General features: G+C 46.5%; 1 protein-coding gene across 2 annotated transcripts in view; it reads left to right on the top strand.

The window, feature by feature from the left end:
- LOC138514168 (uncharacterized) overlaps positions 1-23,459 on the top strand; it is a 184,868-nt gene that overhangs the window by 57,134 nt on the left and 104,275 nt on the right. The window contains exons 2-3 of one of the 2 annotated variants that reach the window (XM_069629475.1): positions 13,188-13,462; positions 14,601-14,866. In XM_069629475.1, the coding sequence (XP_069485576.1) occupies positions 14,605-14,866 (262 nt within the window). In that variant the 5' untranslated portion in view covers positions 13,188-13,462; positions 14,601-14,604. The remainder of the gene's footprint in view (positions 1-13,187; positions 13,463-14,600; positions 14,867-23,459) is intronic. The other variant, XM_069629474.1, reaches the window with a different exon arrangement.

The following is a 23,459-nucleotide window of genomic DNA, read 5'->3' as shown; positions in this document are numbered from 1 at the left end:
CCTCACCACCACAATCACCGCCCCAGCTCAAGGATGCGGGGCAACGTGGTGCCCGGCTCTCTTAGGACCTGTCTTCTGAGCTTGCCCGAGGAGCACGCCTGGATGAGCATTGTTCTTATCATGTCCTCTGCATCGCCCCATGCACAAGCCAGTGACAGGCGCCTTAGGCGCCCATAGAAGGTGTCCACAGTTTCATCCTTCGTTTTCCTTGTGGATAGCATCACGAATCGATCGTAGTCCAACTTGGCATGGGGCAGAAAATGAGCATGTAGTGCTGCCTTCACCGCCGCGTAGGATCCATCCCCTGGTGGAAGCGACTCAAATATCTCCTGGACCGGGGGTCCCGCTGAGTATAACATGGTTGCCAGCATGCTGTCATCTGTCACCTGTGCGGCCCTAAAGTACATGTCGAGGCGGTCAACCCACCTCTTCCATCTGGGCCCTAGGCTGGACGGCGGGCCCGAGACGTCAACTTCGGGGATGGGCTGCAGGGCCGCATGGGCTCGTGCCTGGGCCATGACGGGATGTACTGGCTGAGCAACCGGTTGCACCACTGGCAGCGCCTGAGGCACTGGAGCCTGACCTCCTGCTTGAGCCTGAGGAGGCTGTTGTAGAGCTGTTGGTTGTCCGCCGTCCTAGGGAGGCTGCTGCTGGGCCGCTGCTTGGCCACCATCCTGAGGCGGAGGCTCCACCGACATGATCACCAGCCCCGCTCATAGGCTTGAGCGCACATGCACCCCCAATGTGGAATTTGGGGGCCGCAACTCAATTCCCACCACCACAACACAGTCCAGACACACACCCAGGCAAATGAAATGTCCAACCTGGGAGCGAAGGTGATGATGGCAGAGTATCCCCTTTTCCAGACAGCCTCATACACAGCCACAGCAGCTAGATATGATGATGAACAGGATGAAGAGAGTGAAAGATCCACAGCTGCAGCAGTCCTCACTGATGACGAAGAGGATGAAGAAGAATAAGATCTCTAGCCTGATGATGAAGAGGATGATGAAGAACCCAATCCTCAGCTGCAGTAGCACCTTGTAGGCACAGGAGTTCCAAAAATTTAGTCAAGGAGAATTTGGGCTAAGCAGGCCCAGCCACTATAACCCTCCTCCTCGCTTGCACTCGATGTAGGAGGCCCAAAAATCAAGGAAAACTCATAAATCGGGCATGGGCATGCAGGTATAACTGCCTGCTAACGGTGTGCCCAAAAATTTGGCCTGTATGCCACTCACCGCCCAAACCGGAGTGCGGAGAAGTTCCACAGCTGAAATCCAAAATGGCCGCCAGCCGCGTGGTCGATGCACGGCCTACGGCATGAAACGAAATGTAATCAAGATTCCGCTTCAGGGAAAAAAATTGATCCTTCAATCACGCCTGGCCCAGGCATCATCCCCACTTCGTCGCCACTGTTGGGGGTTGGTCCTAAACCCCCTCGCGATGCCCGTAAGCCCCCCAGCGAGCACAGACTCACACAACACACGTCTGTACTGCTCGGGCTTCCCGGTCGCACTGCTGCGGCCGGGAACACCATCTTGCGCGTCCCTTCAAGGGGCAGCGCCACATCAAGGGCGGGTCTAACAATCAGTGATGGATGAATCTGGCTTAAGGAAAGATTGTGTGCAGCAAGAGAACATGGGCAGATTACGGTGCTTTTGAAGCATTGCCTGACTCTCAGGAATAACATATCGCACATAGTAACTGCTCATTTTGAGCATCAGCACAACTACACCACTTTTAGAGAGCATATGCGATTACATGTGTACACGTTTGAGTTCTGCTACCAGCCCTACTTTGAAAGGTCGGAAATAGAGCAGTTTAGAGTACAAGCGCTGTGTATACCACGCCCTTTCATTTTTTTAGAACAAAATCCTTTGTGCAGGAGCTGGTAATATGTAGCTTTTAAGGATCTTATAGGATCTCTCACCTTTGGGAGGCTATTGTGACCCAACTTAAGACTGCACACATGAAGTTATTGTAAACGTGCTTTACTTCACACATATTTACAATGTACAGTTGCTTTACTGTCCTTAACAGGCATATACTATTTACAATGGGCAGTTGCTTCACTGTCTTTAACAGGCATAAACTATTTACAATGGACAGTAGCTTTACTGTTCTCACAGTGCATGAGAGGCTGGGACTGCAGGTTCTCTAATCAGGAGGAGCGCCGGGGGTGCGGCTCCTTTGTCACACGTGCTGCTGCAAAGCCCTGCGTGATGATGGGCGGCGCCGCTCTCGCGAGACTACGTCCCTGCATACATCCTTTACTGGAGCAGCACAAAATCTTCATACCTCGTCGGCCTTCTTTGCTCCCACTGTAGATCCTGATCTCCATTGACATCTTCTTTCACTTCTTACGCCTGCTTGTATGCTTCTATACCACCTTGCTTTCCAATGATGTTCTTCTCCTTACTTTCCCCTTCCAGCAGTGGTGCGGCCAATGCAGTGGACGCTTTATTTTCATTGTGCATCATCTTTCCAAACAACGCCACGCTCTCCAAGTTCCATCGCTTCCCATCTTGCGTGCATACATGATTGGTGCCTCTTTGCACCACTGTAATGGGCGGACTGTACTTGGACCCTGTCACCTGGTCTTTGTGAGGCTGACAAATCTTTACCAGTCTCCTTCCTGCACTTCAGCCCTTTGCCCTGCCCTGCCGTGATCACTCCACTTCTTCATGTGTTATTTGCTCTTCTTAATTTTCCACACCACATCTTCCATGTTTATGGAGTCATCTTCTATCACGTTCGATAATCATTGTGGTACAAGTATAAGTGCCGCCCTTCTCCCTCCCAGGATGTGAAATGGTGAGATATTGGTGATACCAAATAGCATCAATCTTTTGGCAGCTACTGCTTCTTTTACCATCTTGTGGGGGTCCATGCCTGAAGCTGTGGGCAGTTTCAAAGCTCCCTTGATGAACTGATTTGCCCTTTCAGAAAGCCCCTTGGGTTGGGGATGGTACAGGGACGCCTTAATGTGTTTGATGTTGTTATCCCTCGTGAATCTCTCCAGTTCTCCAGATACTAAATGGATGCCGTTGTCTGTGAGTATTTCCTGTGGCAGCCCTTCTCTCTGAAAAGATTGGCGTCAGCACATTGATAACTGTCACCGTGGTCATATCAGGCACAAATTACACCTTCACTCACTTCGAGCGGTAATCGACCATTAGCACCCCATACCTGTGTTCAGGCAGCATGACCCCTAACGGTCCAATGAAATCCACTCCTATCTTGTGCCACACCCCTTTTGGGATTTCCGTGGGAATGAGTGGTACTTGCCTAACTTTGCCTAACTTTCAATCTCTTATCGCTGTTGATACACTCGTGGCATCTCTCCATCATTGCTCCATTGCTCGTATTTCTTGGTCCACACCTGGCCACCAGTATGATTCTCTCCCTATGTGCCTGGTCATGTTGCTCCCTAAGTGTCCATAGTGAGCTCTTCACATTATGACCTTACTTATGCTCGTGGGGGGTGTCACCTGACTGCTCCTGAGTAAAACACCTGCTACTTCATAGATTTCATCGGCCACCTTCCAGTCCAGCCTCAGCCTTTCAGGAATGGCCCTTTCATCCTGCCATCCATTCCTGACACATGTTGTCACTTTTGCCACTGTGTCATCATTGGCTGATTCTTCTCGCCAGTGTCTGTCACTCATTTCTAGGAGCTCCTTACTCTTAATGCACTTATGCCGGCAGTAGAATGTTGTGAGGTAGCCTGAGATGACGCAGAGATGACGCAGGAGGCATGTAGTTATAAAAGGAAAGTTACTTTATTTATGTTACAGGGCTAGTTGGGTGATGGGAGGCAGGAGCTATATGGTAAGGATTCTCTCAAGTCAGATCTCCCATCCTGAAGTCCCAACTGACAGTCCTGGAACCCTGATGACCCATATGGTTCCAGGCTACCTCACAACATTCTACTGCCTTCATCCGTGCACAAGACACAAGCCAGATACTACACGCTGATACCTTGTTCCAGCAGGCATGACATACAGTCCATTTGCACATTCCTCAATCCTGGAATATGTACCAACTCATAGGTGTGTTGCTGTCGTTTTTCTGGTATGCGCGCCAACAGGGCTGTTGACGTCCTCATGCCACCCGGGCTCAACAAATGCACCAGTGGTTTATGGTCAGTGACTAGGTGAAACTCTGTGGCCCACACGTATGTCCTGAAATACTCCACTAACCAGGCACATGCCAACATTTCTTTCTCCACTGTGGAGTAGTCATTTTCTGCCTCTGACAGGATCTTAGATGCAAATCTCAGCACATGTTCTGCAACCCCTCTCTTCTGTGTGAGTGTCGCCCATAGCCCAAATGCGCTGGTGTCTATGGTGATATACGCCATACACATTGGCTTGAACGGTCGTAATCAAGGGGCACCCACTATTATTGTCTTCACTTCCTCAAAAACTCTCTTTTGTTCCAGGCCCCAATTGTATTCCGCCCACTTCTTCAGTAGTTCTCTCAATGGCGCATTTGTCTTTGAGAACCTGGGCACGAATGTTGCATAGTTCTCAAAAGATAATTGCCATAGCATTTCGGTGCTGGAATGCTTATGTGGGCGGGACAAAGACTGATATGCATATTATATTTCCCTTCTGTGAAAGGTATAGTGAGCTAAAGTGTGACTGGGGACTGAAGTCATTTAGCCGTGTTCGTTCTCGCAGAGTGGAGCCTACAGACTATTTCTTGATTGTTAGAGGGACTTAGGTTTAGTCACCCTAAGTTTCCTAGGGTCATCCAGACGTGGACCCCTTGCTCACTGTGCTCAGAGATGCACAGCTCCACCTCACTGATGAGGCCCAACAAGGCTGAAACACGTGTCTGGGGTTGCTGTTGGTACTCTTGTTCAGAAAAGAATTGCCATTTCGGTGCTGGACTGCCTATGATGACAGGACACAGACTGATATGCAAATGGACATTTTCCCTTCTGTGAAAGGTACAGTGAGCTAAAGTGTGGCTGTGGACTCTCGAGTGGGTACCTTCCCAAAGAACAGGTCATTTAGCCAAGTTCAGTCTCGCAGAGGGGCGCCTATGGACTATTTTTTTTTATTACAATGTGTAAACAGTCTCTCTCTTGAGGGAACACAACCTTTCTATTGAAAGTCATCAACCTTGCTTGGAACAGATGGGTTGTCTTGAGATCGCATATTTTGTCTAAAGGCAGAGGACCCTAGAGGTAATTATCAAGGGGCACCGGGTCTGGCATTGTCAAGTGACACCCTGCTACATAGATTTCATGTCCACTGCTGCAGGCAGCTACCTCACTGGAACAAGCTGGTTAAAAGCAACATACACACTCCTTAATCGCTCAAGACTTCAAATCATGGGACCCTGCCGGGTTGCTGATATCCCCGACACTTGACACCTGACCAGACCTTAAGCCAAGAATGACTCTTGAAGCAAGACACAAAAAGCAATTGAACCCTGCCACCACCCAGTTCTCCCTCCTTATCATCCCTCAATTAACTCCTTACCATTAGGGACTGGCAGGGTAGCTTGGGGCAAAAGTTTATTAATGAATTAAATTCTTGCAACCTTAAACCTCACTTGTTCTGGCAACCAACAAGGTCTTGTATACCGACCTGATGCCTACCCTATCAATCTTCTATCAACAACCCCACCAATGACCACTGATCAACACTGGGATACAGCAACCAGAAGGCTGTCCAGTTATACTCTTTTCCCCAAAAGCACAAAGTTCCATACAACCACACAGATCGTGAGTTCTTCTGACCTGGACTCATGAACACCACACGCTTCTGTATCTGTGTTCCCTGTAACCCACTAACTCCCACTTCCATTTGTTTTCCCATGCACAACAAGGGCAACATGACTGGCATTATGTAAGATCACTTACAGTACCATACTCTGTTTTCTCTATCTTAACCAATCTTAGCCCGTCCTTCTGGGAGAGGTAGAGGTGCTGGGGGATAATTGGAAAAACTGAGGAATTGGTGGCACTGACATTACCTGACCTTGCTCCATTGTTCTATTAATTTGTGTATTTATTTCCACATTTGTAAAGCTCTACATGCCCTGAAGGGCTGCTGACGCCCAGCAGGGAGGCTGAGGACATGGAGTGTGACAGCACACGTTGCCCCTTCCTGCCCTTTTCCTTACTTGAGTCACTAGAGATCTGGGCACAACAGGGGCAAGGTCTCCACATGCCAGTGCTCCCCACAGAAAATGACCAATTTAAGACAGTCAATATACGACCTGCACCCTGTCCCTAACCACAGGTCATTTATCAGCAGTAATGGTGGTGAATACTTCCAACTGGGATTACATGCTGACAAGAGACCTTGCAGGCTTTTCTTTAATGGTGACTTCATATGGCAGAAGGTAGGACAACCACCCAGTGATAGAGGACAGCCATTTACATAATGCCGGCTATAAATATGTAGATAAGTAGGTATCGACAACTGGGAGGTTTTCCATTGACACAAGACAATGCTACTAAAGCTCGAGTTGTCCAAGAATTCCCTCTGAATCCCCAGTTGGAAACACCTCCTTGTTGTCTCCAAGCCACGCGGTGAACCTTGATCAACACGGGGACTGGATATGAGATTATACTTAAAACATGCTTTATTAAAAATGGTGTAAAATTAGTCGAAAGAAACGAATGAGTATGTTTGGAATGTAACTGAAATTAGTCAGGATGTACTTTTTCTTCAGGGTGGTGTAGATCGCTGGGACCATATGAGAAGAATTGTGTCTCTAAGGGAGGTAGAACATGCTCAAACAAAACTTCTCTGAGTTCTTAGCACATCCAGAACCGGGTCTAACCCTATAAATCAATTAGGGTATCCCAGACTTTTGTTTGTCCTTCTCACTGCTAGTTTGTGTCGATATCCAGAACCCTTTCCCCTCAGTTCACAGGGCTTTCTCTCCATGATTCTCAATCCAGGGCTTTAAAGGTTCCTAGGTCCTGTTTCCCACAGTTAGTCCTTCCTTCACTATGTGGAGTCTCCTCCCAGGGATCAGCTCTGGATTGGACCTTGTTGGACAGACTCTGCAAGTGGACTCAAAACTGATGGGTCTTCCAGCAAGAAGTGAGCTTCAGTTGGACAGGAGGCTGCCCTAAAAATGGAATAGGATTTTCACTATGTCCCTCACTGACTCTCCACTCCCCCACGCCCCGTCCCCCTTTCCCCTCAGGGTTCTGCTCCACCAGCCACCTTGCCCGTCTCTATCTCACTAGCCCAGAATCTTGCCTTAAATCTCACTCCCGCAAAGCTCTGCACTTGGTTGTTTATCTTCCTAGGTGTGCCTCTGTTGGTTTTAGGGCCTGCCACCTCCTTTAGACTTAGACAATATTCTGCTCCAAACCTCTCTCTACTAACTCCTACCCTAGCCCTATAAACGTGTTCAGTTTTATATCTTTACTTTCTTCTGCCCCCTCCTTGATTTTACCCGACGTTTCCACTTCTCCTCTTTCAATCACAACCTCCCCCACCTCTTTCTGGGACTCTGCTTCTATTTGCTCCCGTTGTTTTCCTGTCCACTTGTATCTATCTTGCAACCGCCTACACTCCTTCCCACCTTCTTCACCCTTCAGGCCCCTTCTTCACCTCTTCTGAAACCTTAAATGTAGCGGTTCTTTACTATCACTCTTGCCTTCTTCATCCCTGTGGAGGCCTTCTGATTCTCTGGGTAGATCCAGGAGAGGTGTCTTCACCTGGTCGAGGGGTGAAAAGCAAGCAGGTGCTGCTGGCACTTCTGAAATGAACCTCCTCTATTATTTTAAAAGAGCAGGAACCTCTATATTAAAACTGTAACATGCCCATACACTCTGCACATGGCAAGGTGGCGATAGACAAAGGATCCACCAATGACACCCCCAGGCCCAGCATCATGTATAGACACTTATGGATTCCCTGGCCAACCTAGTGCTGCGCTTATCACAGCACTGCGAGTAGTACCATACTTGGCACATGGCCCAGTCACAGCTCCTTCTGAACAAAGCTGAGTTGAGCAAATTCCTGAAGATTTGTACAGAATCAGGTAATAGAGAGGAGAACATCTGGAGATGCGCTTTCCGTCAGCCCTGGTTCCCTTGGGTATGATGAGACAGAGGCAATGGGCCTCTTTACGACCCAGGCGTTAAGGGGTTAACAGGGCCACAAAAGGCTGCGGTGCCGTTAACCCCTTTACGCCTTACTACGAGGTCCCTTTACGGCTCCCGACCTGAACGGCTGGTCTGGACCAGCCGTTAAAGTAGGGACCCGCAAAGGGACCTTGATGGCAATTACGGTACCGCAATTTGCGGTACCGTAATTGCCGCCTTCCCCATTCCCATTGAGCCCTATGGGGCAAAAATGGGAATGGGGAAGGGCCATGGAGAAAGGGGGAATTACCGCCCCGCCAACCTTGGAATGGGGTGGTAATTCCCCCTTTCTCCATGGCGGACTCCGGCATGGACCATGGTGCTAATAGCACCATGGTTTAGCGCCGGAGTCCTAATGAGGGCCAATGTATAGAATAATTGGAGTTGACGGTGCTTCCTCTGGTTCAGTCAAATTCCTGGGAGGTGGGGGCTCCCTCTAGTAGAATAGTAGGGAGGGGCAAAATGATTGTAAACTGCTGTGATAGCAGTGCAGAATCATTTTACTTGTTCACTACTTGTTCACTACTGAAACATTACGGCACTGAACCTCAGAGGAACTGGATTCTGTTGTGGATATAGTTACAATGAAAACACTACATTGCAAAGTGAGTGTACACTGCTGCAATGTAACACATGACAGGGATATACTGTAATTTCGTTTTTAAAGACAGCAGGCCTCTGCCAACACTGTTATGTAAGTACTATCCCTACTTGTTCCATGTTACATCAATATGAAATCAATGCAAATGTCACCACTGGCATTATCGTTCAACCCCCCATACAGGTGGACAAGGGGAAGGTGTTTGTATGGTGGGGGGAGGAGAGTAAGGAGGGTACATGGAGGGTACCCCCTGGGGAAAAAGGGTTGTAGCTGCTAGCATGTTTACTGGTGGCATTCACATGCCAGAATTACCACATACAACCAATTGTTTTATCGCAAGTGAAATCAGCATCACATGTATTCAATGATACAGCATTCCTTTGTCAATTACTTCATTTCATCACATTTTGCCATATAGTTTTAATTGGCAAAATAATTCATTTTCAAACCACAGGGATGGGGGTATGTTCTTTATCTGCTTAAGGCACCCTCTGACCATTTTGGGATGTATGAATGTCTAGTTGTGCCCTTTATTGTGTGCGCTTGCTTTTATTGCGCTGCAATGTGTGTGGTGTATTCATGACTCAATTAAGTGCCTTAAGGATTGAGTGCTTCCATAAGTAGGCAATTGATTTTCGTTTTCAGTCCACAGCCTTTCTCCAGCAGCCAGCTAACAATGTGTTACATACTGTGAAGAATCTGATAGGATTCTCCCCAGAAACCTGGGCTGGGACCTGGAACCTTACTCATGTAGCCAGGGAAAGAAAGACTGCGGGAGGATCATATGGGGGGTTGAGAGGACAGACCGGAAAGACTGGAATAAACCCCTTTTTAACTTTCCAATATCCCACCCTTCTGATTTCTGATGGCTTTTTACCAAATAAGTGAAACAAACTACATATCCCAGAATCCTAGAGGGACTAAAACAGGTAGGGGGGCTGAAAAGGCATGTAGATGTAGTAGTCAGGCAATTAAGCCTGATAGTCATTCCAGGAGTCAGGCACTTGAGACTGATGGCTCACAACTGAAACCAATTGTCAAACCTGCGGAACATAAAAGTCCCAGCAGGAAAGGAGAGAAGGAAGGAGCTGGATCAGGATCTGGAAGGCTGCCAGTAGTAGAAGAGGAGAAGCACAAGGCTCATAATTCACGAGGATGTGGGAGCACAGAAGAGATGCCAGAACGTGGAGATCGCAAATTCCACCTGCAATTTCTGAGAGGGTCCTGTGTTCTCAAAACCTGTATTGTAGAGGCTGCGCAGACGAAGATGTGCTGGAAGTAAAGTTTTCCCCATGTGAGTCGAGTTGCTTTGATTGCAGAGATGTGACCATACAGCAATCAAAGGCCAGAGACAGATGGCAAGCCGAGGGTTTAGAGAGAGAAAGAAACTCCCAATTAAGGTGGCCGGACCGGAGACAACCGTGCTGGAGAAGGGTGTGGGTCCCAAGTGAGCCCAAAGTAGTAGTAGAGATTGAAGAATTTGGGGAAGCAGAGCAACCCACAACGTCAGTGTCCCTGAAGCCGGTGAGTGAAGCACAGCTTTCCGATTCACTCAACAAGCCTTACCGGTAATTGTAACCAGCTCCATAGTGGCTTGCGTGGAACTGAAAGCGAGTAGAAGTTGTTTGTTAATTCTAAACTGACTATTTGCAATGCCAATGTAACACACACGGTTATTTTGAAGGCTGCAGTGTTCGTGTATAGCGAAACAAAAGGGGTGATGGTTGGAGGTTTTGAATAAATCTTAACTTCTGGCATTGCTCTGGGCAATAATCCAGACCATCGTTTTTCACCTGCTAAGCCATAACAAAAGGGAAAGACCATATGCAAATCAGGTTTGGTCCCACCCCAAAAGGGGCAGTCCAGCCTAAACTGCTTGGTCACATCCCTTCTGCACGAGACCACAAGCATCCCCAAACATGTTTCGGCCATGGTGGGCTTCATCAGTGAGGAGTTGCTTGGTTCTCTAGGCCCAGAAGGCACGGGACTAACGTCTGGGCATACATGTACCAATCGGGGTGACTATAGCAAAACAAAAGGGGTGATGGCTAGAAGTTTGAGAAAAAATCTTAACGTCTGGCATTGCTCTGGACTACACTCCAGAACATAGTTTTTTACCTGCCAAGCCATTCCATGGGAAAGACCATATGCAAATCAGGTTTGGTCCCAGCCCAAAAGGGGCAGCCCAGCCTGAACTGCTTGGTCACATCCCTTCTGCACGAGACCACAAGCATTCCCAAACATGTTTCCGCTTTCAGATTCACTCAACAAGCCTTGCCGATAACTGTAACCAGCTCCAAAGTGACTCGTGTAGAATTGAAAGCGCGTAGATGTTGGTCATTAACTCTAAAATGACTATTAACAATGGGAATGTAACTCGTGCAGTTATTCTGAAGGCTGCAGTGTTCACATGAAAGTAAAATCCATTACATCTATTGTTGGACTCTTTCATATTAAAAGAGTGGTCACGTGTACTTAATTGTATAGAAGGAATGCTTACCAATTCCATTCCGAAAACCTGACATTAACGTTTTACCAGACATACAAGTGAAACAGCATCAAAGGAAAGTCAGTGTGAGACCAATCATAGTTCCTGATGGAAGTGAGAAGTTACCTCCTTGGTACTACACGGGAATACAATTCCAATCAATACTTTAAGTTTACAAATCTACCTTTAAGAGTGGTTGCATGTGCCTAATTAAGTTTTCCCTTTGAAGACTCAACCTTGCATTATACAGAATTTACATTCTTTATTTCAAGAATTTACTATGCTGAAGAAGAGAACATGTAATACCCAAGCCAAGAGGTGACCCCTTTTTATAGTGAAACAAAACCTGTTTAAACCCCTCCACCTAACCTGTGAAGTTGTCAACTGTCCAGAGGACTCAGATATAAGTGTGGCAATGTTACCTGAAGCTGAATGAGTGTCAGTACAGCTTTTTGGTAATTGCTTTGGCAGAAAAGGTGTGAGATAGCTGAAGAAGGGGGGCTGGGTGCTTGTAAAGTTTTTCCAGACGTTAACCTGTAATGTTAAATACTGCTGAATTTGAAAGGAAGTAAGTCTTGTGGGCAGAGACAGGTTCTCCTTGCGGCAGTTAGAGAGATGGGGGAGACAAAGAGGCTGCCCCCTTTTAGAAATTCATTAAAGGGAAGAGTGCCTTGCCTATCTGAAGAGTTCAAAATGTCTTGTCGGACTCTGCTGATACATCTGAAGTACAAAGCAGTGGTAGAAGTACTTGGACAGTGGTGGTATACAAAGTTGTCAGTGGATGCCACATTGGAGTGGAATACTGTGAAACAAAAGTAACAGTATTCATAATAACAACAATAGAAGAGTGGTTGTTAAAAGGATTTGGAAACCCAAAGAAGAAGCATCCTGATAAATATACCAAATGGACTGCAGATGTCCTAACCTGTTGTACAGTTGTAGCAGGAGAAATCATTCTTTTGAACTGTAACAGATCATCTTAAAGAGAAGATAAGCAGGATTACCATTGTTGCTATCTTCTTTGATGGGTCTGTTCAACCAAACCAGATAATTGTTACCAGTGGATTTTTCTTTCATGAACTTTAGTTTGGACCTGGAACTGATAAGAACTGGTTCGAGACTTTTCTTTTCGTTTGAACATTTTTGGAAGCTGACTTTTAAACCTGGGAAAAGGATTTTACCACAGACAGGCGAAGGTCATCCAAATATTGCCTGTTATTGATTAATTAGACACCAATCTTACATTTCACAAGGGATTTTAGCATTAGTAAATTACTAAATTACTAAATGTATAATTGGTTATTTTTTAGAGAGCTTACATTTTAAAATGAATGTCATTGCTAGCAGATTACTAAATACATAATAGCTTATTATTGAGTAGACACAGATCTCAAATTTTACAAGGAATGATATTGTTAGCAATTTATTAAATACACACTGACATGTAGATAGATGTTTTAATTCATTTTTTATTATACTAATTTGTGGTAGTCTTATCAGTTTTGTCATTGAAATTGAGCTAGTAGGTGAGCGAGAGAATAGAACAGTGATCATTTTCTAATTGAAAGCAGAAACTTTTTTTATTAACAAACACTGCATTTATGGTACATATGAATCTGAGGTGTCAATGAAAAATACTTTTACAGGAAAGTGGCATAGAAGATGAGGTCCCATAGAAGCAAGCACATGGAATAGTACAAATAAAACATGTGAAAGGAAAGAGTAGTGTCAAATTGTTTTGATTTGAAGCTAAGAGTTGAGCAACTATTTTTATTTAATGCCTATACAATCTCTCTTGTATTACTCAATTAATAAGTGTGATACAGGCCCAGCATGGTCTGTTCTTCAGGAAGGTTTCCTGTTAGAGGGATAGCACTGTGGCATTCATTAATGTACACAGTCCCAGCCCCCATTGATGTTCCTTACTCTCTTTCTGCAACTGATCAGGTTCTGTTTTTTAACTCTGACAGCTTGTGGCAACCGTCCCATGGAAGTGGAAGAACGCAGTCCCCATGTTGTAGGGGGAAACGACGTGCAGCCTGGCTCCTGGCCTTGGTTAGTGAGTATCCAGGCACCCTCGAGGGATGAGTTTCATCACCTCTGCGGGGGATCCATCCTGAACAAAGACTGGGTCCTGACTGCCGCCCACTGCTTCAAAGGCGAAGAACAGTAAGGACGAGCTCCTCTAACGTTTCTGGTCTTTGGTGGGATGTAGTGACAACAGCGGCTCCACTACTATTACCCAGTAAGGAAGAGCTCGTTTGTATGTTCTGACCTTTGGGGGGATGTGGTCATTACAGTTGTTTTGTGTATTCTTTTAGTTTCCAATCTTCTGATCCTTGGTGGGAAGTGGTCACGACATCTGTTACTTGTAATCTGTGGCCCTTCATGGGAATTGGTTGCAGCTGTTGGCTCACATGATTTCCTGTTAAGGAAATGCTGCGTCCACACTGAAGGATGATGCAAACATCGACACATACAATCTTTTACTCTGGTCACCGTCATGATATGCTTATTAAGGTGGCTTCATATAATCACCCAGAAAATAATTCCCTGTTCTTTGGTGGGAAGCAGTTGCTGCAAATGAGCCATATCATTTCTAACATTTTGGACTTCTCTTCCCAGGGAAGCAACAGATATGTGTCGTGTTCTTCTTGGACCACTGATCTGACTGTTGCACAAGCTCCCTTGAACCCTGATCAGTCTGTGGTCCAAAGCCCTCTGTGGCCTCTGCACCCCTAGTAGGTGTCTCTGGTTATTTCCGCCTATCCCTGCAACCCTACTATGAAATGTGAAAGTCTATTCATACGGCAAAGTGGCCCTGCCAGAGACTCCTTCTCCGATGCCATCCAGATAAAATGGGCCTGGTTGCTCTTATTTGGCATCACATATTTGTTCTGTTAGTCATACCCTGTTTATTCTACTCTACCCTGGACCTGTCAAATTACCCCTACCACCTGAAAAATGGTAAGCAGAACATATATCCAAGCCTAGATGCCACTGTGGTGGTGAATTGACGCAGTTAAAAAAAAAAAATAAACATGAATTAATTTAGGATACCTGCTCCCTCTGGAACGCCACTCTATGACTGTGCTCCATGCTGTTTGTTTGCGTCCCTTGCTTCCATAGAGCTTCCACAGAGTGCAATCCACCTCCACAGGGTGCAATCCACCTTGTGCCCCATACTGATGGCCGTGTAGCCCTTACTTCCATAAGATGCTCGCCTCTTGACATGTCCTTTAACCCGTTTCCATGTTGTCCATGCACACTAGAGCATTCACCTGTCTTTGGCCCCTCAACTTAGGGACTGTTGCCTACCTGTGACTGTATAAGCAGTGTCAGTGACATTTCTGTGACCCTTGCCTCTCTTCTATCACCTACAGAAACATGTACAATTGGAGGTTTGTGTTTGGAGCCAATCGACTTTCGAAACTAGAAACGGGGGTGGAGGTGCGTGAGCCAGCGGAAATCATTGTGCATGAGCAATATGACAAGGAATCGGAGACAAACGACATCGCACTGGTCCGGCTGAAAGCCGCTGTGGAATTCAGCAGTTATATCCAGCCTGCCTGTATCCCAAAGGAGTCCATGAACATCACTGCCATGACCCGCTGCCATGTTAGTGGATGGGGGGTCATGCAAGCAAATGGTGAGAAGACACACTTTGATGATTTTTGTTCTTACTTATTTCACCCAATAATCAGACTCTCCAGGATTTTGCGGCATGAAATGGCAAATTTTGCAGCACAAACCTTTATTTATGGCGGCATTTTTGCAGCACAATTTTTATTGACTGGAGAGTGCAAGATTGGTACATTGCAGGAAAGAGGCCGTGTGCAAGGCTACAAGAGAACCAGGGTGTCAATACATGTATCTTTTGTATCAAAATAGGAACAGTCCTAGATGTCTCTGGCTTGGCAGAACAGTGCTTGTTTTGGCTATGTTTTTTGGTTTAATGGGCATGCCTATTTAATATTATTTTTTTAAAAAAACTTTTCTTTATTGGCAAGAAGTAATGGCAGATACACAACACAGTACATCAACAGCAATTATCATAGTTTTGCTTAACAGTGCAATTAAGGAATGTTCGGTGGGGGGGAGAGGGCGCCTATTTAATATTATTAATGTTATTAATCTTTATCATTTGCAATTCTGACAATATTCCCCTTCTATGTTCCCCAATCCTGCAAACACCCACACACCTCTCTCACCCAACACACCTCACACGTCTCACCAATTCCCCATCACAACTTGTGTTTTTGAACCTCACGCTCAGTCATACTTGCACTGCCAAGTCACAATTTGCGCTCTCTAGTCCCTGCCAAACGCCAAATCATACTCCCAACTCACACTGTACGCTCGCCAATTCCTCCCGCAGTATACAGTCTTTCATTCCTGCATGCTACGTCTGCATCTTTCATCCTTTCTCCCATTCTGTCACACTCTTTCCTCATCCTTTCTCCCAATCTGCAGTTTACTGCCCCTTTCCGGCCAACCCCTCTCTGCTTTTGGCCCACTACTACCCCTGAGCCCACATTGCTTCCACTTTCTGTACCTCCGCTCTGTCTCCAATTTCTGGCCCACCACCCCACTGCATACGCTCTGCTCTCTTGCCCACCGCTTCCCCCTCTGACCCACTGCTCTCCCTTTGCTTTCTTTCCTACGACGCCACAGCTCACCCATCACTCACCCTCTCACTCCTTTCACATATTGTGACCATTTTTCAATTTTTGAAGAAATCTGTACATTTTGGCCTCAAAAAATGGGGCATCTAAAAATAGAGCAGTTTTTAGATAACTCATTTTTGGAAATGAGCAGGCCACCTTAATCTCAACGGTGATCTGCACATTTCCATGGGGCTGAGCTGTAGCGCAAGTGATGCGCTGGCCAGCCGCCTTGAATACATTTGTATTGGAAGCGCTCTCCCGACAATGGTCTACAGACAATGGTCTACAGGCTCCCCGTGCATTTCACTGTGACTGGCCCTTAAGGGTCCTGCCACTGTAAAATGCAACCCATAAAAACACATTTCTATCCCACTTGGGGTACAGAAATGCAAGTGAGACAGCAGCTGCCCCACTTAAAAATGATTTTTTTTTAAAGTTTTGCATGGGTCAGTGGAGTCAGTAAAGACCCTGCAAAGCAGTGGCAGCCCTTGTGCACGTATTTAAAGTGGGCGCATATGGTGGCCTACAATTTCTGCACATTTAAAAGCTCATCTTGCTTGTCAATTTGGGATGCGTTTTTAAATGCGCAGAAACTCCCACTGATTTGCGCAAAGGGGTTAAAAAAGACATCTGAATGGGCGCATATAAGAAGCGTCCATTCAGATGTCCTTTGTGGATCGGACTGCTCTTTTTTTTGCTCAAGTGATGAGATGTGCATACGCATTTCATTTCTTGAGTCCAAAAAAAGAGTTGAGAAACTGGGCCCTTGACTATTTTTTGTATTTTTTTTTGCAAAAACATTTTTGTGGGTGTTTTTGCAAAAACTGCAGTTTTTCACGGACATTTTGCGGTATTGCAGAATCGCTATAAGCCAGAGGGTCTGAATGATATTCTCTACATTTACATTCCTGTTCTTTGCGTATCTTTGTTTCTGAAGTCGTGTCCAATCAAGTTCCCACCCTTATATCTAACAAACAATGGCAAAGAAAAACAGTCTTCTCCTCACTGAATTAAACTGTATGGCGGAACGAGCACCGCCACAAGGAGGAATGCAACATCACTGCCAGGCCCAACTCTACCCGCCTCCCTGATGTGTTTCCATGACACAGCCAACCTATCTATAACCATATCCTGAAAAACCTCCGAGTAGATCTAAAGCACCACCAAGGGGCCAAAATGAATGATCGTTTGTTTGTTTGTTTGTTTGTTTATTTATTTGGTATAGCGCAGAAGACCAAACCCGCAAGGGTAACTGGGCGCAGGCAGTACAAGGATACTTGAGAACTTAGTTACAATACAAAAAAAAAGAAATGGTTGTACAGATGAGAGGAAGCATATACAGGCAGTACAGAAAATACTGAAATGTAGATAGAGTAGGTTGTCTGGCGACCAGTAATCTAGTTATGCTCATCCGCAGTCTCTAGAATACGTGTTGGTAAGGTGGTCAGGCTAAGTGTCGAAAGAGCGAATCCAGGTGAGGACTTTCCGCCTGAAGCTAGTGTAGGGTTGGTCCATTCTGAGGTCAAGGGGGAGTCTGTTCCAGGTTTGAGCAGCTATGACCGGGAAGCTGGAGCCGCCCGCTGTGCTCTTTTTATATCTGGGCACCACTAATGTGTAGGCATTCGTCGTTCTGGTGGGTCGGTTTGAGATTCTCTTGTTGATTCTGTTGGTCATAAAGAGCGACACATAATCAAAAACTATGCAGCATCATTAAGTGGAGACGGAAAAATCTCCCATGTGCCAAAGCTCAGCGTGAAACTAAAGTGCTACCTATGAACCAAAACTGCGTGGCATCAGTGTGTGGCGCTGAAGTGCCATCTATAGGCTGCAACAACTGGTGCAGTTTCACTAAGGATTGTTAAAGCACCACCTATGAGCCAGACTTAATGGTGGCACTAAGGCAATACCTGTGAGTCAAAACTAAGGAGTCTAAGGCCATCTTCGAACTTTATCTGCCTCCGCAATTGTATTCCTCTCTCTGTTCATGTATGTTTCCCTCACTAGGTGGTGCTAAAGTGCAAAGGAGTGGTTGTAGGTCTTAATCCGGCCCACTAGAGGCTGCTGCTCCAAAAGACTGCCCGTTTTGGCCATCCTGAAGTGGACTTCAAAATGCAGCATTTTAAGCACATCAGAGGTTTTCACCCCAGAGCCCTTATTCACACTACCCCCACCCACAATCCCCACCTGCCCGGCCAAAAGCATACATGTCAGCACCCCGCCTCCCCACCCCCCCCCCCCCCCCCCTCAACCCCCCAAGGAGCCCCTATAGTTACCAGCAGGATTTTAATTCTACACACACACACACACACTTGTTTCCTTTCTGCTCTTTTTTAAAGGTGGCCAAATACCCAATAGCTCCAATCATGAGCCAAAATTAAAAATAGGTATCCTGTCTGCAACTTTAACAATCATTTTGTTTTCTCTAATGAAAATTACACGCTATCTTTTACCTCCTTTCCTCCCTCTCTTCTCGATGGCCCAAATCCTTCTAATCAGATTCCTCAACTATTTGAAAAGCTTGGGAAAAAAAACAGACTTTTCTCTTGGTTCGACAAAAGTTCCCTTTGCCTCAAGACACAAGAGCAGCACCCTACGAAGGCTTTTGGCAGTGTGCATCAGATCCTCCATCAATGTCCACATGTCAAAACGTTAACATAGATCTTGATGACAGAGGACCTCTACTCTTCTGCTTCATCTCCAGCTTCTAGCTCTATTCCCTTACTCAACTAATAGCATCAAACGAAGAAGAGTCTTAAGAACACCCAACTTGCTTCACCACATAGGCCAGGTACAGAGACGTATGGCAGACAGTTAAACTCACTTTTCAGTGGTTAGGCTGTACACTGCTTAACCCAAATGCAAGACGAGATTTGAAAATGTATTCCACCCCCTGCATTCAATGTGGGTCTTGAAGAAGGCTGTGTCCATTATCCCTTTAAAGATTAATGTAGGGTACAGGAATTCTTGGAGCTACCCCAAGACAGACTTTCAAGAGGTGATTCAGTTGTGGTTTACCACGCAGGTTCCCTCTTTTCCATCAAATGTGCTGGATGTCTTGCATGTGAACTGCATGTTTTCCAGGGCCTCGCCTGCCTCAAGCCAGTATTATGCATACAACACCTGCTTCTCCTTATTCAAGCCTCAGATCATAGGTGACAGCATAGCACATGAGAGAAGCATATCGTAACTGCACTATCAAGACACAAGCAATGTATAGTAACACTGCACAAAATGTAAGGCTTCTTATTTACCCCCAAAAATTGTAGACCCACCCACTTTTGTGCACCCAGGCCCTACTATTTCCCCAAAGAGACACCGCTGCTAATCTTCTTCAGTTGAAAATGTAAGGCCGGCAGATATTTTGTACCTTCTGAAATTAACATTCTTTGGCAGGTGATACCATTGAAGTCAGACCCAGCCCTGTAGTTATGTGTTGGGCGTTGAGATGAGTGATATGCATGAATGAGTTGCCCGGTGTGTTTGTCCTGCTGGTCTTCCGTGCATGGTTGCATAACGTTGGTGCCTGTAGGTGAGCAGTAGCTCACGGAATGTTGGGCAAGTGGGATGTATACTAATTGATCTTTTCACAATTGACCTCGGGAGAATTGACCTAATTTAAAAGGTCAATTAGGACATATATGCGGGGGGGGACCCCAAGCCCTCACCCAACCCAAAAAAAAAACGCAACCTCCCACCCAATCTACTTATATTATTTATAATCAAAAACCAACCCAACACAAGTATAACATACCTAAAATAATATAAAGGTCAATTGTGCAGAAGGCCAATTAGGACCACTATAATTAGGTCAATTCGGACAGAAGGTCAATTGTAAAAGGTCAATTTGGGTAATACCGGGCAAGTGTGATGCGTGTGCGATTCCAAGATGGTCACTTGGATCTCCATTTGTATGTCTAAGGATGGACCGGTGGCTGTGCTCCCTGGTATTCATCTTCATTTGCATGGAACTGAAAGCTGTAAAATATGTAAAATAAACCTACCTCTTTTCTATGTGCTGGCTTCCCGCCCGATTCCAATTTTAAGGACATATCCTGAATTCAACATGGATGATATGTAGATCCAGAAAAAAGGCAGAGCCAGAAGGGCACACCCACCACCCCCACAAGCTCTCCGTCCATCCACATGGAAGCTGCTGCTGTGCTCTGCATATGATGATGCAAGAGGATCCTGCATTTTGTGCCTCAGCCTTCCTGGCTTCATCCTTTCGCTATTTGTGATGCTGATTTGAAATACAAGATGCTTCATGTTCAAGCGAGTCCTGTAATGTGCTGTTTAGCACTTAATGGGCTTTGTGTTGATGTTTAATGATTTGCCTACTGGACATTAGGAACATTTTATGTGATGTGTATTACTTCCAGGCTCTGGATTCATGTGGGATAAGTATGTATGAGACCATGGCATTTTAATCAGTGTTCTACCTTGTGGTGGTGTGGAGCCACGCGTCTGGTATAGTGCGGCAGCACTTTCCGCTGCAGTGCCTGGGGACTAAAACAACAAGTCTTCCGATGTGGGCCTTGTTGCCAACAGACATTCTTTGAGGGTGCTCCCTTACACTGTGTTCCCTACTCCAAGGGGAAGCAGCGGGCTAGAAAATCTCTTGTGTGGAATCTTGTTTCAGATATTTATGAGTCATTTTCAATGTCCTCCTGATGGCCTACATCCTGGCAGCTGTGTAAGGACTACGAAAATGTTTGTCTGCTGCTGTGAGCAGGACTGTGATATTGCTTGGATAGCGTCATCTCACACATCAAAAAGAGGTGTGCCGGACTGCGTCTCCCTTTGTGGTACTTTGGTTTGGATGTCTGGGCATTTTGATTTCTGTGTGTCTTGAGGACTCTATTGGGAGGAAGTGCTTGTACATTCATTAGCCTTTAGCATCAAGGATGGCACTCTGTTAAGAGTGGCACAGGGCACCCAGGTAGGGTTTGGGTGGTTGTGCCGAAGTAAGGTGGACAGATAAGTACACACACAGCTGAAAGTAAAAGAGAACAAAGAGTAGGCAAGTGTAGCAAGGAAATAAAGGTACAACAGACTGGATTCCCTCTTGGGGTGTACGCAGATATGGGAAAGAGTGTTCCACGGACCTTAGGAAAAACTCCAGCCTTCTGCACAGATTGCTATAACAGAGGCCCACGCTGTTTGCTCATGGCTGGGAACAACCGCTGTGGGTGTCTGTAACACAGAAACGAGACAAGGGAAGGGGCAGAGGTTGCCTGCCGGAAACCAACAGACAAGCCATGTACAAAGGGGTCTACAAACGATACAAGAGAAGACAGTAACAGACAAATCCTGGAAAAAGGAAGTCGATGAGCAAACTAGCAGAAGGAAATGAAGGGAAATCAGTATAACTGAATTGGACAGGGATAAAGAACAGAGGGTTGAAAACAAAGAAGAAAGCAAGGGAGCAGCTGTCAGAAAACAGGGGGGCTGCAATAACTGAAAGTAATACATGCAGATAAACTGTTGAGGATTGCAGAGGACTGTAGGGTGCAAGGTAGAGAGCTCGGAGGAGCAGGACAGCAAAGAGCAAGCCCAAAGGAGCAGGGCTGTAAGGAAGGGGTTGCCCAGAGGGAAGGGCTTAGGGCAGCGGAGTGAAGCAGGCTGCACGGCAAGGAGCCCAGAAGGGCCGGGCAGCAAGGAGTGAGCCCAAAGGAGCAGGGCCGCTGACTGTAGAAGGCTGCAGAGGACTGTAGTGGGCTGCTAGGCTGGAAGCCCAGCGGACAAAGGCTGTGGGTAGAAAGCAGCGGAGCGTGATCGGCTGCAAGGCAGGAAGCCCAGAGGACAAGGGCTGTTGGCAGCGGAGTGAAGCAGGCTGCACAGCAAGGAGCCAGAAGGGCCGGGCAGCAAGGAGTGAGCCCAGAGGAGCAGGACCGATGACTGTAGAAGGCTGCAGAGGACTGAAGTAGGCTAGGCTGAAAGCCCAGCGGACGAAGGCTGTAGGTAGAAGGCAGTGGAGCGTGATCGGCTGCAAGGCAGGAGCCTGGAAGACAAGGGCGGAAGGTAGAAGGAAGCAGACCATGATCGGCTGCAAGGCAGGAGCCCGGAATGGCACTGGATCAAAAGCAGGAGTAAGCAGGAACAGCATACAAAAAGTCGTAATTCGAAGCAAAAAGGTGCTGGGAGGACTCTTAATGCAAGAGACTGAGCCCCTGCAGGCAGCAGCCTTTATACCGCCCTGCCCAGTACAGAGGCACGCTAATTGGCCGCACCTGGATCAGCACACCTGAATACAATCTGCCTCCTCCCTCTCTGTTCCTGAGCTGGTGGAAGCAGCGCTGATCTCTAGGGCTTCTGGGGATTGTAGTTCCGATGATGACAAATTGAAATGGCCAGAGATAGATAGTTATAGCAAAGTTCATTGTGGTAAGTGTAGTTTGTTGGGTAAAATTAAAAAGCACCAAAGTCTCGCAAATGGGAAATAAAGTCCAAAAAGTGAATAGGGGTTGTTCCAAGAGTTTTCTGTAGATAAATGAATAACAACTAGTCCATAATGGTCGCCAATGTGTGCGCCCATGGCGCAGGCATGACATTTAGTAGCTAGCTTAGGTTATTCATCTACTTAGGTTCTGAAGGGGCGTTTATGGTCATGTGTGACACATGCGAATGCTGCTACTCCTTGTTGGGATTCTCTTAAAATCAGTGTGATTAAGAACCTTCTTTTTAGGACAGTTGTCCATGTTTCCTGGCTGATATGTATGTTGTGGCCATTACCATTTTGCCCTTCTAAATATGCATCCTACTCTATTGTGTTTTAATATGATATGATATGGCATTTATAACGTGCCTATACACAAGTGTTTCAAGGCGCGATGAGGCAAGAGAGGGGGAACAGAGGGAAGACAGAGACAACAATCTCACTAGGCCAGGTGACATTGAGATCACCCAAGTGCAGCGGAAGGGGGATGGGGCAAAGTGCAGAGGGGAAGGGGGATGGGGCAGTGCAGTACATGGGATCGACGTTAAAATAAATAGAATAAATAAAAACAAAAGTGAAAGTGGGGCCAGCTGGTGGCAAGTGCAAGGCTAAGTGCAGACAGCAGGTGTCACGTGCTGGTAGGGACTGGAGGTATATAGAAAACAGTCTCCAAGTGCAGGGGTTGCCAGGGAGGCAGTGCAGGTGTGCAACTGCCGGGGGAGGGGATGTGGCCCCGAGATCAGAGGGTAGCCAGGTGATCAATGCAGTTACAGTTTCAACCAGGAGTTCAGCAGGGGAGAGGAGGAGTGAAAGCAGAAGCAGAGAGGAAGGTTTTGAGGTGCTCCCGGAACCAGAGATGGTTCTCCTCAAGTTTCAGGGACGCAGAGAGGCTGTTCCAAAGGGAGGCACCAGCCGAATAAAGAGATCTACCACCAACGTGTTGCTTGGAGAAGCGACTGACCCTGAGGGAGTTGGAGGCGGATGAGCGAAGAGCTTGAGAAGGAAGATATTTAGGAAGAGAGAGTTGAAGGTATTGTGGCCCCAGACCCAGAAGGCCTTTTGGACAATGCAGAGGGTTTTGAACTTAATCCTCACAGCCACTGGGAGCCAGTGCAGAGATTTCAGTGCTGGAGAGATAC

This window comes from Ambystoma mexicanum, chromosome 12 (assembly GCF_040938575.1).
Source record: "Ambystoma mexicanum isolate Mex_15411 chromosome 12, UKY_AmexF1_1, whole genome shotgun sequence".
NCBI lineage: Eukaryota > Metazoa > Chordata > Amphibia > Caudata > Ambystomatidae > Ambystoma > Ambystoma mexicanum.
This window is presented reverse-complemented; position numbering and strand designations above follow the sequence as displayed.